At 44.2% G+C, this 17,920-nt stretch overlaps 1 protein-coding gene across 1 annotated transcript in view; it reads left to right on the plus strand.

The window, feature by feature from the left end:
- The first annotated feature begins 830 nt into the window (after window positions 1–830).
- The window catches only part of LOC128778185 (WW domain-containing oxidoreductase-like), an 80,530-nt gene continuing 63,440 nt past the window's right edge, over window positions 831–17,920 (plus strand). Inside the window, exon 1 of the mRNA XM_053906688.1 lies at window positions 831–995. Within this exon, the coding sequence (XP_053762663.1) occupies window positions 942–995 (54 nt within the window). The 5' untranslated portion in view covers window positions 831–941. The remainder of the gene's footprint in view (window positions 996–17,920) is intronic.

Here is a 17,920-nt window from a genome sequence, read left to right on the forward strand (position 1 = left end):
CACAAGCCGTGAGATTATGACCTGAGCCTAAGTCGGACGCTCAAGCGACTAAACCACCCAGGAGCCTCCAGTGTTGGGATTTAAATATGAGTCGGTTAGAGGGCGCCCGGGTGGCTCATTCGTTAAGCCTCTGACTTCTGCTCAGGTCATGATGTCAGGGTTGGTTGAGTTCAAGCCTGTGTGCTGAGCTGTCAGCACAGAGCCTGGAGCCTGCTTCCGATTCTGTGTCTCCCTCTCTCTCTGCCCCTCCCCCGCTGGTGTTCTGTCTCTCCCTCTCTCTCAAAAACAAATAAACGTTAAAAAATGTAAATATGGGTCTATTAGCCTTTGCAGCATTATGATGTCACTTTGGGCAAACAATTAACATTTTGGATAAACTTTTTACTCCTCCACGTTGAAATTACAGAAAGTGATCATCAAAGGTTTGGTGTCTTGTTTATTGCCTGTCTTCTCCAGAAGACTGTAATCTCCGTGAGGGCAGGAGTCCGGCTACTCTGGCTTTCTCCTGTGTCCCCATCACCCCTTTCCATACACGGCATAAAGTCAGTGTCTAGCAAACATTTAATGATAGTGGATAAACACACACAAAGTGATCTGTGATCTCCTGTACAGTGATAAACAGCATAAGGAGATAAGAAAACTGTGCTTGGGATTTCAAAAAAGAAGGGATTTCTTCCAGGCCAGGGGATGGAAGGTTGAGTGGTAGATTCTGAAATGACTTAACGGAGAAAGAAGATTTGGACTGAGGTTTGGAATCAAGTAGGGCTTGGGCTTTGTTTGGGAGGACGTTCCGAGTAGAAGGATGGGAGGACGGCAGTACGGGTAGAAACGGATCACTGTAGGTAACGTAGCTTTGGGAGCTGGGCACAGAAACAATGGTGGGGAGTGGAGTAAAATGGGAGAGGCTGGAGAGGTGGATGAGCTCCGGGCTGGATCCATGAATGTGGGGCGTCTTGAACAGGAATCTGTTGTGCTCAAGGCTGTATTCCAAGGAGGTCAGTGTGGAACCCCGGGTGTGAGATGGAGAGGGGTGGGGGTGCCATTTGTGTGTTGCCGTTGTTTAGAGAAGGCAGGAAGTAGGCACCTGGCTTACGTGCTCAGTCTTTTTGTTTTAAGCGAGATTTTTTTTTAACTTAGATTTTTAAAAACATATGTGTAATTAAACCATTCACTTTCTAATAGGTCATACTTTGGCACGGTTCAAAGTCAAAACTATGAGATAGAAAATGTATGTATGTATACATATTTATGTGTGTGTATATATATATATATATATATATATATATATATATATATCAAATCCATAGATGTGATTTTTCTTTATGTATTTTCAGATCTCTCTCTACCCTTTTCCTTTAGCACCTAATTCCTCTTCTGAACCAATGTTACCATTTCCTTGTATATCCTTCTAGACATTTTTATGCATTTACAAGACAATATGTTTATATATTCTTTTACCCTCCCCTTCACTACACTATTCACACCTTGCTCTTTTCCCTTGACAATACATCTTAGAGATGGTTCCAAATCAGCATATAAATGATTTCTTCATTTTTTAACAACTGCTGAGTATTCCACTGTGTGGATGCTTCATAATTCAGTGAACCGATTCGCCATTGATAGACGTTTGGGTCGTTCCCAGTCCTTTGCTATCACAAATTGTGCCGTAGCCCGTAACCTTGTGCTGACATCATTCCTCCCGTGCGCGAGTGTATTTGCAGGATAGAGTCCTCCAAGTAGCCGTGTTGGCTCAGAGAGGATGCACTGGGGCATTTTCACAGATATTGCCAGATTGCCCTCCACAGAGGTCGTTCTGATGTACGCTCCCAATAAGCAACATAACCAGGGTTAGGGCGGAACTTTAACTGGAGGGGTGGACAGAGACCACATGGGGATGGGAAGCTGCAAGTGAATGCCCTCCCCAAATGTACTTTAAGGAGAACTATTTTGGTGGGAGCACAGAAGTTGGGCCGCGCAACAAAGAAGGCTGGACTCGGGGCAGCAAATGAGTATAGACTGCAATAATGCAGGTGAGACTAGAAGAAGGTCGGGGCTGTTAGCGGAGCAAGAGAGATCCAAGGCATCGGAGAGACCCGTCACTGATGAGTGAGAGGCGGGATGTGGGGAACGAGGAGGGAAATCCTAAGGATAATTTTGGCGTTCGTTGAGGCTGTTATCTAATAGGGACCAGGGGGCAGGAAGAGTTTTTAGGAAGAAGTCATTGGTTTTGGCTTGATGACAATATGGCCACCCCCCTCCCAGAAGCATTTGAGCAGGGGCTCAAAGTTCTTTGTAGCAACTCCACTCTTTCCTGATCCCACCCAGAAATCTTTCCTATCACTCTTAATCCCTATGGGTTTGAGTAAGCACCTAATTTTATAGTTCAAAATCTCATAAGAGCCAAAAAGATTTTTTTTCCAGGTTTTAGATGCTTTTGAAAACAGTGCTTTTTTTTTTTTTTTAAATCTGTTTATTTATTTTGAGAGAGAGACAGTGAGAACAGGGTAGGGGCAGAGAGAGAGAGAGAGAGAGAGGGAGAGGGAGAATCCCAAGCAGGCTCCACACTGTCATTGCAGAGCCCGATGTAGGGCTCAAACTCATGACCCATGAGACCATGACCTGAGTCGAAATGAAGAGTCGGACGCTTAACCGACAGCCACCCAGGCGCCCCAAAAGTGCCTTTTTAAGACTCCCAGCCACCCTGTAAAGTCACCATCATTCTCCTGTTAAAGGCAAGAAAGAAAACCAAGCCTCAGAGAGGTTAAATAGCTTGGCCAAGGTCACGCAGCTATGAAGGAACTGTGCCAAGGCTTGGATCCAAGGTAACTTGAAATCTCGAGCTTTGTAACTTACTGATTTCAGTAGCAAATTCAGTGAGACAGAGGGGTCTGCGCATTTGTTTCCAAAGGCTAATTTTACTTGACTGTGAAATTCTAATCTGTTAACAGCATCCTATTTATTTCTAAAGTGTTGGGGCAAATTTGCCAAATTTTGAAAAGTCCATTTGTGAGCCAGTAGGATTCGGTCTGAAGTTGGGGATAACCGCGCCTGTGGGGGAGGCTCGGTCTCCTTACATATTTTAGTTCAGTGGGACTGGGAAAGGCCACAGAGTATGAAGGTGGTCATTCAGTGGCCCAGGCAAGAAGGCCTGACTCCCCCCGCACAAAGGCACCATTGTTGCCCAGCGTGAAGGGAGCGGAGGCGTCACCAAATGGGGCCGAGTGTCACTTCTCTGGGTTAGAGATGTTGTTTTCCATTCACTGGTAAACAACAGCCCAAGTTCATTGTCCCGACAAAGAACTCTGTTTCTTCTTTTATGCTGAGAGTTTGCAAGTTCGGATCTTGATAGGAATGCTCTTGAACAATCCCGGTGGCCACATGTTGCCAAGTATATATCACAACAGGGACTGTTCCAGTGCTTAACCTTTGAAAGGGGCTGTCCCAGCGCTTAACTTTCACAAGTATCCAGATGAACCTCACAGAGAGTAGCGAGAAACCAACCAGTAGGTCCTGCACTTGCAAAATCTCCAACACAACATTAAGGTTTAGTTTCAGGGTGCTCACCAGTATTAAGGGATTGTCTAATAAGGGATGCATGCTTTCTGACCATGCGTGGAGGCTCGTGCCTCTCATTGCCTTCGAGTTCAGGGCCCGTACAGTCTATCTCCTATGGAACAATCTGGGTATACCAAAAACAGGAGAAAACCATGCAGCGTGGGTAGAAAAAAAAATCGTTTCAGATAATAATAAAGCAAGTGCGTGATTGTGTCTTAAAAGCTGCACACGTTAGGCTTAGACTGGAGAAAATGGCAGCTTATTTTTAAAGGATGCTATATTTATGCTTAAATAATTTGGATGACTTCCACCTGGGAAATTTTCAGGGATGTTCAATATTCCTTTAGACATTGCTTTCTGTGCCTGGCCCTATGCTTACGGTTTATCAGAATCTACAGCCTTTAACAGGTTCCTTCATTCATTCATCAATCAATTAAATGATTACCTAGCTCCTAATGTGTCAGGCCCCATGCTTGGCTCTGAGGTTCAAAGACAGTTCAGTGCTCAAATTGTTCATGGGCCTGTGGAAAGAGAAGGACTCATGGGTCCCGCGGGAAGAGAAGGACTCGTGGGTCCCGCTGGTGAAAAGGTGGGGACAAGCCTGCCTGGAGTGAATTCTCGGCTTCGCTGCTCACAGGCTGGGTCTTCTCGACGGGGGTCACTTCGCCTCTTATGTCTCAGTTTCCTTACCTACAGAATAGAGAGCACAAAAATAGCTAACATTTATTGAGCACTCACTCTGTATTAGTGCCTGCCATGAATTAATTAATGTATTTCTCTGCATAACCCTGTAAGGTTCCATTTTTATGTCCACTCCCACTTTATAGACAAGGCACAGAAAAGGGTCTTGCCCGAGCTCACAGCCACCAGTTGGTGGACTCAGGATTTCAAGCCCAGAGTATCTGATTCAGGAGCCTGTGCACTTTTCTATTCCTCCAGCAGTACCTAAGGCAGGGGGACTAACTTAGCACAATGCCTGCCGCTTAGCTCTCAAGAGATTTTTTTTTCCCATTAGTTAAATATTAAATAATATGTGGCATGCTAGTTAACACTAATTATAAGTAAGTGTGTTCGTGTTACAGGGACAGAAGGCTGCAAAGGAAAGCCAAGTTCAGGTGTGGCAGAGGGTGGGGTCGGTTTTGCACAGGACAGAGTCTCTAACGGCTTCCTAGGGAAGGTGTCATCGGGCTGGGTGTTGAGACACCAGAGGCCAGTCAGGACTGCAGAGTGAATGGGTGCCACATACTCGTGCTCCAGCAACGCTCAGAACACCCAGAGAACGTTGACCCTGCCTTCATGGGGTTTGTAGTCGTATGGCTCAGCATTGAGGGAGCAAAGGACAAATGAACGCAGTGCAGCAAGGGAGAACCAGTTAAGTGTGATGAAAAACTCCAGGTTCACGCCTTCTGTGGTACAGATGCAATCTCTATCTTGCTGGGCTGTGATCTTGTCCGAATGCTCCCTGGCGGTGCTTACAGATTCCCACGTTCTCTGTACAGACATAAGCTACTGCTGGTGTGTTGGCCAAGGGAGACCTGTTGCCTTTGAAACGGAAAAGGGGACGATGGCTGCATGCCAACCAGGGGCCTCTATTTTCTTGGCCATCAATGGAACTACTGAGATGTGTAGGATTTCATAAAAAGGACGTTTACGTAATTCTTTTCTGGATAAGATTATCTCACAAACAGACCACACAATGGCCAGCAGGTATAATTTCCTATTTGATTTCACTCCTAAAAAAAAAAAAAAATGGGCTCCGGGTAGAAGTTGGCCAGACCCTATCTCACCCCTCCCTTCCAGGTCTTTCTTCCCAAGTGGGGATGTTGCCTCCTTCTCAAATTAACGAGGAAGATAATTCCGCGAGACTCCTGCTGGACGCTCCCTTTCTCAAGGTCTGTTTGTGAGAGGGAGACACAAAATAGCAAAAGAAGACGCTATACTCCAAAGAGTCATTAGTCTTTGACTGAAATATATGCTTGGAAAAGACATTAGCTTGTCAATGAGGGAAAAAAAGGGAAAGTTCAAGAACACGAGTCTCCATATTTCAGGATCTAGTCTCCCAACCCAGATGAAAAAATGAAAATGTCATTTGTATTATTCTGTGGACATTAGATCTAGCAAATACTTTTCGGTCAGTGTACGAAATTGTAAGCAATATCCCTGAATGCCGTCATTCCAGTTAAGTCTAGAGTAGAGAATAAAGGAGGGGGGGGGGACACCCAGAAGCCCATAAATCAGTTCTTGAACAATAGTATATTAAATGATAACCTTGTCATATTTAAAGTCACACTGGAAGGATATATTGAGGTTTTGTTCTTTTCATGGTCTTGGCATCGGTGAATTAATTCAGGGCGTCTTAACTTTTCAAAACCAGGGCATGGGGGGTAAGCTGCAGGTTCCCTTTTGTCCCTGCCCCACCCGGCCGCACCCCCCCTCCCCCCCCCCCCCCCCCACACACACTTGCAGAAACACACATCCACATTCCTGCATCCCTGTGCTCAGGGAGCGATCATCTATTATATCATTGCCAGCCGAACTCCAGTTGGCTTTACATATTACAGTTTTTATAAACAAGGCAGCGTGGTAAAATTGAAAGGGCGTGTGTGGGCTTTGTATTGGGGCAGGGCTGCAGTGGGGGGCCAGCGTTGAGACTTCTAGCTGGGGGAATCCTGCCCCAGAATAATTCTGTCCTTGCAGAACTGTTTATGAGAGGTAATCCAAATAAATAAAGCCACAGTAGGGGATACCTCAATGGTATTTCATTATTAAAACAATAGTATTTATTCAGGACAGTTACTTGCCACATTTCACGTGCTTTGGAGAGAGGGCAAGGTCTTTTCTGGAATGTTCCACGTTTATTTGTTGGGCTCACTAGCAGCAACTTTCTCATTCTCTCTCCCTGTGGTTTCTCTACGTCTTTGGCCCTCCAGCATCCCTTCTCTCTTTAAACAAGAAAGTCCTTTAGGACCTTGGTAGGTTATTTGTTACTTACATTTGTCTTAAAAAAGAAAAGAACTTTGAAAGGGGTCTCTAGCATGCTTTGAAAAAAAGGTAAGCTCTCTCAAGCCTCTTTAATCCTAAATTCAGTTTTGAATATGCTTGTTGTACGATGTCAGTGGCTTTCCAAAAGAGAGTGTCCCAATTATTTCCACGGCCAAGAGAAACAGCTTTAATTCTTTATCACATAAATATGCTTCAAACCATGATTTAAAACAGATGGACAGAGAACTGATTAGTGGTGGGGCGTCTTGGCTGATCCTGAGTCCCAGCCCCCTCGGTATTCCTGGGTCTGTTCTATAGCTTGGATCTTACCGGTCCTGACAGACACAACCATGCTGCGAGATTTTCCTTCTGGCTTTGCACGAAGCTTTTACAAAGATGCTTGCTTCATGCATGTGAGTGACCTTTCCAGTTTTTTTTTCTACTTCCACCGTATTACATAAAGCCCCCGCTAATTTAGCATGGTATGTGCCCCAGTCTTTTTTTTTTTTAACAACTTTATTTATGTAATTAAGTGAGTGAAGTCATACATTTTATTGATCTCATGAAACACATTTCATGGTTTCTCCTGCCCTTCATCTTCGGCCCTTGCCCTTCAGATCACAGTCTTTTGCTTTAGTAGATGTTAAATGAGACCATTCGGCCACTCATCCACTCTACATCTTGCCAAATTTGAGGTCCCCCTCAAAGTTAACAGGGGACCCTAACATCTGCTTCTCGAGCAGACGCCCAGATGGCAGCTGTAGGAGGGATAAGAAGTCCTTAAAAAGAAGAGATGTGGGGGGCGCCTGGGTGGCTCAGTCGGTTAAGCGTCCGACTTCAACTCAGGTCACGATCTCGCGGTCCGTGAGTTCGAGCCCCGCGTCGGGCTCTGGGCTGATGGCTCAGAGCCTGGAGCCTGCTTCCGAATCTGTGTCTCCCTCTCTCTCTGCCCCTCCCCCGTTCATGCTCTGTCTCTCTCTGTCTCAAAAATAAATAAAACGTTAAAAAAAAAAAAAAAAAAAAGAAGAGATGTGGTTTCCCAGGATGAGGCATAACACAGGTGGTTCTCCTTTTAATACAGTGAAACTTCAGCTCCTCAAATAGGCCTTCCTCTCCCCTTCATTCAATTTTTTTATTATTATTTTAATGGAGCGCAAGGTGCAGTCTTTTCGATGAGGTGGAATGCAGGCTTATAAAAGCTAAGCACTGCTGTATATTTCTACTGTCCTTGCCCATGGCCCACGCTGGGGAGTTGTATATTGTATCAGTAATTTTAAAGGTTGGCAAGTGTTCTACCAGTTCATGAAGTTTTCCTAACAGTAACTGGTCAAACATATTACTTAACTAGGCATGTAGAATTGTGGCGAAACACGTTAAGTAATGAAACGGCATCGGTCAGTCCTCTACAGGTCTCTTCCCAAAGCCTTGGCGCTGAGAATGAGCAAAAATCATGACAGTAGGTTGTCAGCATTTGCCAGGGAGGGGCTTGGATTAATGTAAAACTTGATCACGTTGAGTGAGTCTTGAAGAAGAAGAAAACCTCAGGAGCAGATGAATAAGCCTGGGTCTTAGGCCAGATGGTCTAAGCAAGCCTGGAGGAAGAGTCTCTTTTATCCTGACCGCGACTGCCACAGCCACAGAGATTCGGTTGTCGTGAGGAAGGAACTCTGAACTAAAAGGCTGATCTGGGAGCGCCTGGGTGGCTCAGTCAGTTAAGCATCCAACTCTGATTTCAGCTCAGGTCATGATCTCACAGTTTGTGCGTTCAAGCCCCACGTCTGGCTCTGAACTCACAGCAAGCAGCCTGTTTCAGATTTTCTCTCTCTGTCTCTGTCTCTGTCTCTCTCTCAAAAAATAAGTAAACATTAAAAAAATTTAAATAAAATAAATGTTAAAAGTGTATAGCAATAAGTCTTGTGAAAAAAGTATCTCACCATTATTTTTAAATTTTACATTTTAATTATGGATGCAGTTGAGGTGGGGGTCAGTTTTATACTTCTATTGCCCATATGTATTCCTTCTTCTTGGAACTACTTTTCCATGTTCTTGATCCAGTTTTCTACTAGATTGTTCTCACTTTGTAGTGAAGGCTCTGTGTAAATTAAGGAGACCAGTTCGTCTCCCTCCGTCATAAATATTTTTTTTTCTGTTTGTTATTTGTTTTCAACTTCGTAATAGTTTTCTTCCATGCAGCAATTTTAATCTTATGTATTCATATATGGTTGACTGCACAGTGATTTGGGGAGAATACCGTTGGGTTCTTGTATTTCCAAAAGCACATCAGTGTCTGACTGCGAGCCTCACCTGAACAGGAAATATTTGCTCCTGAAAGTATCCAGGTGAGAATCAGGAAAGCCACGGGGAGTGATTGTCATACTCAGGCCACTTGTCACTCATGCTTATGTGAGATAGTCACTGAGAGAAAAAGTAGCAGGACCCCAGGGCCAGCAATGGAAAGCTGACCTTCTGCCCCCCCGATGGATGGACAGAGCATGGACCTCAATCTTTTCCAGGGGTGTGATCTGGGGCAGAAGACCGAATGTGGCTCAGCCTTGGCTTGATTGACAGTGGGAATACTGATATCTCTTATGGCACACAGTTCACCTGGCATCTGCCGGGCACATGCCTATGAGATGCTGGGAACTTCTTTGCATTTCCAGAATACGTATAATCAAATCTGCAACCCGTAATTTGAAATGATGTACGTAAAGTGTCCAAATGGTAAGAGATACTAGATGAATCAGTAAAATTAATCCTTTCCCTGTCTTAAAGAGAAAAGGTGGGAAAATAGAGCTCTGATGTTGGGGGAGGTGGGAGGGTCGCCCCTGAGTTGAGACTATTGGGACATTTTTATTTCCATACACTGCCAAGGGTTAGTTGCCATTCTCCAGCCACCGGCTGATTTCAGTTTCATTCATATGAATGTCCTCAAGCTTCAGGAAGGAAATTCCCTGAATTTTATGGATCTCTACAGCGGGCACATGCAACATCTAATGTCCCCCTTCTCGGAACGAGGCATTTCTACCCTGTATCGCCAGCACTGATACTCACGGCATATGTGTATTTCCTAGACGGGCTTGATAAAAGTCACCTTCCCTCCTTTCAGAAAGGGGGGCGGGGCCAGTATCAAATTGAGTAGGAGCTAAGCAGCTTGACAATCCTGGCCAGGTTTATCAAAGGAAAATTCACATACATCCGTCTTAAATTAGTGCGTGTTTTATTTGAGTCAATTTTATCGTCGCTGATAACTTGGGAAAGTTTTGGTAATTAAGCATTGACAGATACAATAATTCACTCAAGAATGCTCTAGAATATCATAAAGTCCAGGTCACTGTTGAGGTTGCTCCCTTTCTCCAGGAATGACATGTTTGACCCCTGGCATGATCCTGAGGCAACTCTGTGGAATTTTTCGAAAGTATTTGTTTGTCTGTGAGCTGTTTGTTTTGAACATCGTCACCTTTGGCTCAGACTCGCCATAGTGGAAAAAGAGCGCCAATGTGTTGGAAAAGGAGTGGTTTTCTTCTCCTCCTCTGCCCCTCCTTCCTTCTCCCCCTTTCTTCTCCCCCTCCGTCCACCCCTCTCCCCTCTTGCCTCCTCCTTTTCCTCTCCCTGCACCACCCTCCTCCTCTTCCTCCTCCTCCTCCGGTATCCTTAATCACTTCCAGGTGTGCCTGTGGGTCAAGCCCCATCCTGGGGATGCTGGGTCTGTGCCCTCCACAAACACAAGACAAAGTTGGGGAGAAGGCGGAGGCGGGTGGTGGGGGGGACACAACAGAAGTACAACATCAGGGGAAAAATCACTTTGAAGTCTTGGCGATGAAATCGGTAAAAATAATTCTAGATGAAGACAGACCCGTTTACATTCCAAGGAAGGAAAATGTTTTACACAAACAGTTGCCCTGGACCGCGTGAGTTCTTGTTAATACCTTTCAACCTTGTGATTGAAAGCCCAGGGCCTGTGATCCACGGCAGAGACCACGGCCAGAAATAATTCTCTGAGCGCACTGCGTGTGCCTTCAAGTGATCCTTGATTGTTTTTCTTGGATGCCCCACTTTCCAAAGGCCAGAAGTTGCTTCAGGGAGTCATTGAAGTTTGGGAAGGCTTTACATTCTAAGAGCAAGGTGCTGTCCTCATAGGAAAATGTGTAATTAGTCATGAGCCTTTTGCCCGGACGGGAATGGCACTGGTCCACTTCCCAGCCCAGGGGCCTTTTAGGGGGTCACAAGGGGACCCTTTGGGGCCTTACCCAGTGCCTCCCTTCTCTCGGGATGCCATTCCCCATTTTGATGGAGCTTTTCTGACACAGCTGAAGTATCACCTTGTCTGCGGAGGTTTTCCCGACCCTTTCCCCACCTCCTTCCTGTGGGACGACCTGCCTCCTTACCCCTTGGAGCCCCCCTCTGGAGTAGACAGGTGAGAGACCACAGCCCTCAAGCTTACCAGCCTGAGAATCCTGCTGGCGCCTCACTTGTGGGACGTGAGCAGGTTACGCTTACCTGAGACTCCCGTACGGTGGGTACGACCAACCCGCCCGAGGAGCCTGCTGAGTGAGAGCCCCTGTCACAGCTCCTCTCGTGGTGCCTTGCTGACGTGTGCCTTGCACGTCGCTACCTGGCTCGTGAGGAAACAGCCTCGGCGGGGAGAGACTCACGTCTCACTCCTCGTTGCCCCTCCGGTTGTCACGCAGACTCAGGCACACAGTAGGCACTCAGCAAATGGAGCAGAGCAAGGGCCTCGAAGGTATCTGGTTCCCCCAAGCCGAGAGCAGAACAGGTCGGCTGGCGAGGATCATTCAACCAGGGTGAGGCTTACGGGCACTGCCGTCCCGGGCACAGTTTGTCTGCCCCGTCTACACAGCGAATGAACCCCCTTTAGTGCTGATGACCTCTCTGTCCTGAAACAGTACAGGAACAGCCCTGAACAAAGATAGACGGCCTCCCTTTAGCGTTTGCACACAGTCCTGTCTCATCCGCTGCTTTTCCGTGCCCCATTCCCACTCTCTCAGGAAGGTAATAATAGTAACTCATAATAATAGTTCAAAATAATAATAATCATACCTGGGATTTATATATCAGCATGCCTCCTAAGAGGGCAAATAAACCATTTCGCACAATGTGGAGAGGACGTATCTTCCTGGTGCCGATGCTGACCAACTAAAGGCAGGAAAGATTTACAGTCAAATTTCATCATCTGGAGCAAAGTGATGGTGCCCCGTTGGCATATGGGGATCTGGTTTAATGCCGTTCCGTTGGTTTTGCTTAAACTGCCAAGTGAATTACTGTAACACACTTTGCCTGCAATTAATTTGACATCTAGTGCCAGAGAGCCTCTTTATGTTTTTCGAGGCAAGCCAGGTTGAAATTTTTGCGAAAAGGTTTGCCCGTCATTTTTACTGATGTCCAAACATGATTTGTAGAATTTAGCTGTGGAAATCATGTGAGCTCGCTTGCTCTCTCTCTCTCTTTCCCTCTCTTTTTAAGAATCACAGGGAAGAAAAAACAAAACAAAACACAAACGCGGTGATGGTTCTGTTGAAATGTTTTTAAATTCTCCAAGTAATAAAATAGGTTTATGGCGTTTGTTTCTGAAAGCTGACTTTCATCAGAATGTTTGTGCTCCTCACAGGAGGGGCAAAGTAAAAGAGTTAGGAATGGCTCGAGACATTTGCGCAGGTGACTTGAGAGAGTGTCCCAAACCGATATTAATTGTGTTACACATAGTGGCAAACACCCAAGACCCTCCCCAGAAACTGTTTGGAAGAAGCCGGGCTGCAACCCCCCTTTAGGGGGAATTACATTTTGCATGTTATATTTCTGATCATTTGAGCCCAACATCGATTTCACCTCTGGCAGCTGACCACGGTTCCAGCTGGGCTTTGCTGCATTGTCAGCGCCATGGGGCCTGATAAAGCATTTTTGGATTTTTCATACTCGCGGTGCCCCGTGGTCTCAACCCCATTGGAAACATCAAGCTCCTTACCTGATCTGGGGGGAGGGGGTTGTTTGTTGTTTGGTAAAGCACTTTTCCTGCAGTCACGAGAAACCAACAAAGTGCATCCCTCCCGGCCGATGGCATGCCTAAGTCAGCAGTGAGAACAAAAATGGCCTTTTGGACACTTCCCCAAAATGCATGCTCAGAGCTGACTATCAAGCGGAGTGGGGTGGCTGCTAACTTCTTAGAACCACTGTGTTCTTGGAGGAGTGACACGTGAGATGCGGTTGGTCTTGGCCTCTCCCTTTGTTGGTACAAAGGGAATCAGAGGCAACTCCCCCCCGCCATGGCTGCCCCCCTTTCCCCCTCTTATAATCACTTGCTCTTTGATGCTGGTGAGTTTATAGCTGCAATTTCTGTGCCCTGCAGCACTGGCACCTGAGAAGCCCCATTGCTTTAGAGTCCAGCAGATTCCCTCTCTTGGGGAAATCAGCAGAAAACAATGCCAACACATCTCGATTTCCCCTGGACTTCACAAATCTCTTCCTGCTGTGACTGCGCTGAGGGGGCGCACAGCGCGAGGCAGGCAGCTGGCCGTGCGGTGACGAAGAAACGCCACCCCAGATTCTTTAGATCTAGATTTATGGGCCAGTAGCCTTCAGAGAACATCTCGCGCGAAAGCCGGACATTATCTTTTGTCTATTAAACGTCAGCTTGCAACATGAGTCGTGCAGACACAATGACGTACACTCCTTCATTACGCTGACATTCATACTTCTGCCCAAGGGGGGAGGCTCTTTTTCTACATCAGTCCTACAATGAACGAACTCGTATTTAGCCACAGATTCTCCTTGTCACTCAAAGGGTTTTCACAGATGCGTTTTATGAAGCACTTCTTTATTTATCCATTAGGAAGGATGCTGATGCCTGGGATTTAGAATACAAATGGCTGGACCTCTGGCTTCCAACAGTAGGAAATCAAAATTAAGGGGAAAAAAAAATAGGCACGCACTTGTATGGGGCATTGTTTAAAGGACCTGTCAGCATAAACTTTTAGTGGTGATAACAACTTAAGAGAAAAGGCTCCAGAAAAGTGTGGGATTAAAAAAAAAATAAACAACAGGGGCGCCTGGGTGGTTCAGTCGGTTAAGCATCCGACTTCGGCTCAGGTCAGGTCATGATCTCACGGTTTGTGGGTTCGAGCCCCATGCCGGGCTCTGTGCTGACAGCTCAGAGCCTGGAGCCTGCTTCGGGTTCTGTGTCTCCCTCTCCCTCTGCCTCTCCCCACCTTGTGCTCTGTCTCTCTCTCTCTCTCTCTCAATCAAAAAAAATAAAATGTAAAAAAAAAGTTGTTAAAAAAATAAACAAACAACAACAAACAAACAAAACAAAAAACATATGGCACAATTTCTGGTCCATACTCGTCCAGTAAGAAGCTGTGTCATATAGGTCCACTCTTTGGCACTTGGCTCTCCAAATAAGCCCACCTAGCAGTGAAGAGGCGACCCGACTGTTGGGTCTCGTTACCCCACCTGCTAAAGTAAAAAGCAGCAAAGTCGGGATTTGACCCACTTGTCTTAGGTGTATCTTGTCCTCCTTTTCTTCCTCTGCTCTTTCCTCTTCTCCATCTCCTCCCCTGACCAACCCCACGCCATTTATTCATTCATTCTACAAACATTTAGTGAATGCTTGCTGTGTCCAGCCGCTGTCTAGAGCAGCCATGGGAATGTATGGAGGTGGCCAGGCGGACGTCCCTTATGCTCAAGGAGCTCTTGTCTGATCCACATGGAGACGATCAGATGGATCAGACGATTTCTGGAAATGACGGACGCCTAAATGCAATCAAACGAGCCAGTAATGTAGAAAGCTGGGGTAGAAATGGTGTCCATGCTGTGCCAGCGAGAGCAGATTATACCCATCCCCCACGTTCAGTGACATCGCATCCACTGCGTGAATTCAGCCATGGTGGAAATACTTACACCATGGAAATTGGCCAGTGCTGCAAACCAGGGCTCCCTCCTCCCCACCAGGGATGATCATGAAACAGTTTCTGGAACATCCCTGGTATGCATGCAGGAGGCCGTGCCATTGATCTCACTTTTTATTGGAAAGTATGTTCGTTTTGGCTCTCACCAGGAAAATTGTTTTTTTGGTTTTGTTTTTTTTGTTGTTGTTGTTCTCCTCTTTGAATCAGTTTATTTGGAAATGTTCTTTTATGGGTGATAGAAACACAAGAAGTGCCTTATCACTTATCTTTAATGGTATTTTGGAGATGACAGGACAAAAAAAACTGAGAGAGAAAGAAAACCCATAGATAGTTAAGGGACCATTTTTCGTAGGACCTGGTCTGCAAAATTAACTGCTCCGTTCCAAGTGGCCGCAGGATTTATGGTTTCTCTCAAAGAACTTCAATCCTATTTTCTTCACCTTCTTCACCCTCTTGCATGAAGACTTTCTCTACACGTTTTTTGGGGGTAACTTCCCAACTTTATCAGTATGTATTAAAAAATCATTCCTGCCTAACATATTGAATGTATTTAAATTATTTGTTCTATTAAAATGTCAATGTATTGCTTGAGTTTTAATTGTGCCTGAGGATCAATCATTATAACAGCTTCAGGGAAGACTTTATGACTTACCTGAACAGTGGTGTATTCTGTGGCTTGGCTAAGTGGATACATTGACTTTATTAGGTTTTATTAGCTACTGAGAGTCATTTGAGTGGCTTCTGTTGGAGTTTTATTCTTGATATCAGTGATGATTTACTCAGAGCCATTAGAAAAATAGTTTCAAGGATGATAAAAATAATGGTAATAATAATGATAATAAATAGACTATTAGCCAATAGGTTTTAAGGGCTTACCATATTCCATGCCTTAGGCTTTGTGTGTGGTAGCTCATTGGAACCTCATAGTAGCCCCGTGATGGAGTGCTGGGTTGTCTTGATTATATACAGGAGAGACTGGGGTACAGAGGAGTTAAGTAACTGTCCCAAGAGCATACAGCCAGTGGGGCCTGAGCCAGTATTCAAGTCCCTGTCTGTTGATGTGAAACCCCTGCTTTTGGCCACCAGATAACTACCAGTGTTCATTAAAAAGAGATCAGCTTTTTGTCTCAGACGCACCAGGATTTGCCTCCCAGTTCTGCCACTTACCGTCCTTGTGTCTTTGGATAATCTGTTGGGCCATTCTAGAGTTGTGTCCTCAACTGTTACGTGGGAGAAATTAATAACACCTGCCTGGGAAGGCTGTCCACTGGACCCGGGACTTCTGCACCCCCATCACTTGTTAGGTGTTACCTGCTCCTCATGTCCATGTATAGAGAGAACTGGAGTATTCTAAGGATCCAAGGGGATAATATACATAAAAGGAACTGGCATCATCTTGCCACTTAGGACACATGCTAGTTCTTTATCTGCTCTCTCTCAGCTTCTTGTTCGTTGTATGATTTGAGCACCAGGCTGCTGAATTTTCCTTTGCATTAAAAATAAAACGTCTTGGGTCGAAAGGGGATGTTTTTTAGGGAAAATGAATACTTTTGATTTTTCAGTCTTAAATTCATTCATGATGTATCTTCTAGATTCTTATAAAAATATTATTAATTTATACACTAAAAAAGTCTTTTAAAACACTCTTTAGATGCATTTGCCTATAAATGAGAGCTTTTCTAGATTTGTTGAAGGTTGCCCCTTGCTATGGGTTGGAGCTTACAAAATGGTATTAATGCATTATTAACTAGAACTAATTAAATTTCCATGCCATTTCTTTATTATTGTTTTTATTCTTTATCAGTTTAATTCATTATAGCAACAGATTAAAGAATGACTTTACGGTTCTATCAATGATGCCAAAAAGGCATTTGCTCAAAATCAACCAATTCACCAACCAACATCAATAACTATACTGCTAAGTAAACTAGAGGGAGAAGATTCATCCAGTATAATCAAGAATGTTATTTAAAATCTGCCACAAATATTTTCAACAGGGAGAGCACCAAAGAGTGCTGTCCATTTGAATCAGAAGGCAGATAAGTGTGTCCACAATACCCATCACGATTCATCTTGCTCAGGAAGTTTCAGCAGATAGTATTAGACCCAAAAAAGACTTCACTAAGGGGGAAGAAACAAAATGTACTTCATTTAAAAATTATATAACTATAATCTTAGAGAAGCTAAAATCGTCTCAGAAAAATTAAGAGTAACAAGGTAATTCGAAGAGTTGGCTAGATATAAGGTAAAGATCTGCAAATCAACGCACCTTTCCTATGCTAGCAGTAATTAAAGATGGAAATAAAAGAAAGATTTCATTTACATTATTACCAAAACTATAAAATATTTAACAGGAGTTACTGAATATCTATATTAAATTTTATATAAGGTGTGAAGTCAGTAAAGGTTCATATTTTTTGCCCGTGGACGTCCGGTTGCTTTAACACCTCTTGTTGACATTGAAGTTCTATTCTTCCTCCATAGAACTGCTTTTACATCTTTATTACAAACCAGTTGGGCATATTTGTGTGGCTCTATTTCTGGGTTCTCTATTCTGCTTCATTGATCTATGTGTCTGAGTCTGTGCCAGTCATACACTGTCTTGATTGTTGTAGCTACAGGGTAAGTCTTGATATGAAGTAGAGTGATTTTTCCCACTGTGTTCTTCTTTATCGAGAGCGTTTTAACTCTTCCTGGGTCTTTGCCTTTCCACATAAAGTTTAGAATAAGCTTGTCTATGTCTACCGAAAACCTTGCTGCAAGTTTGGTAGAAAGCACATTACACCTGTAGATCAGTTTGGCGAGAATTGACATCTTTACTATGTTCAGTCTTCCAATGGACGTGACGTGACACTCCCATCTGTTTAGGGTATGACTCTGGAGCGTATACCTAAGTTTTCATTTTCTTTGGAGTGATTGTCAGTGATACTGTGTCTTTAATTTCAGTTTCCACATGTTCAGTGTTAGTATAGAAAGGTGATTGTGTTTTGTATGTTATCTTGATCCTGTGACCTTCCTTAATTTATTTATCAGTTCTAGAATTTTTTCTTATTTTTTTTTAGATTCTTGGGTTTTTTTTTATATAACCAATCATTTCACAGGCAAATAGAGAGCTTTATTTCTTTTTTCCAATATGGTTGCCTTTTACTTCTTTTTCCTATCCTTATTATAGTGGCTAGAACTTACTATGTTGAATAAGAGTGGCAAGAAGAGAAATCCTTGCCTTGGTCTCAGTCTTGGGGGGAAATCATTCACTATTACACCATTAAATGATTGATGCTGGCTGTTTTTTATAGATAGGCTTTATCAACTTGGGGTGATTCTCCTTTATTCCTAATTTGCTAAGAGTTTTTTTTTTTTAAATCATGAATGCGTGTTGGATTTTGTCAAATGCTTTTTCTTTGTCAAATGATATGATCATATGAATTTTCTTAGCTTATGGATTTCGTAAATTATGTTGATTG

This window comes from Panthera pardus, unplaced genomic scaffold, assembly GCF_024362965.1.
Source record: "Panthera pardus isolate Hobbes unplaced genomic scaffold, ASM2436296v1 HiC_scaffold_19, whole genome shotgun sequence".
NCBI classification, from domain to species: domain Eukaryota; kingdom Metazoa; phylum Chordata; class Mammalia; order Carnivora; family Felidae; genus Panthera; species Panthera pardus.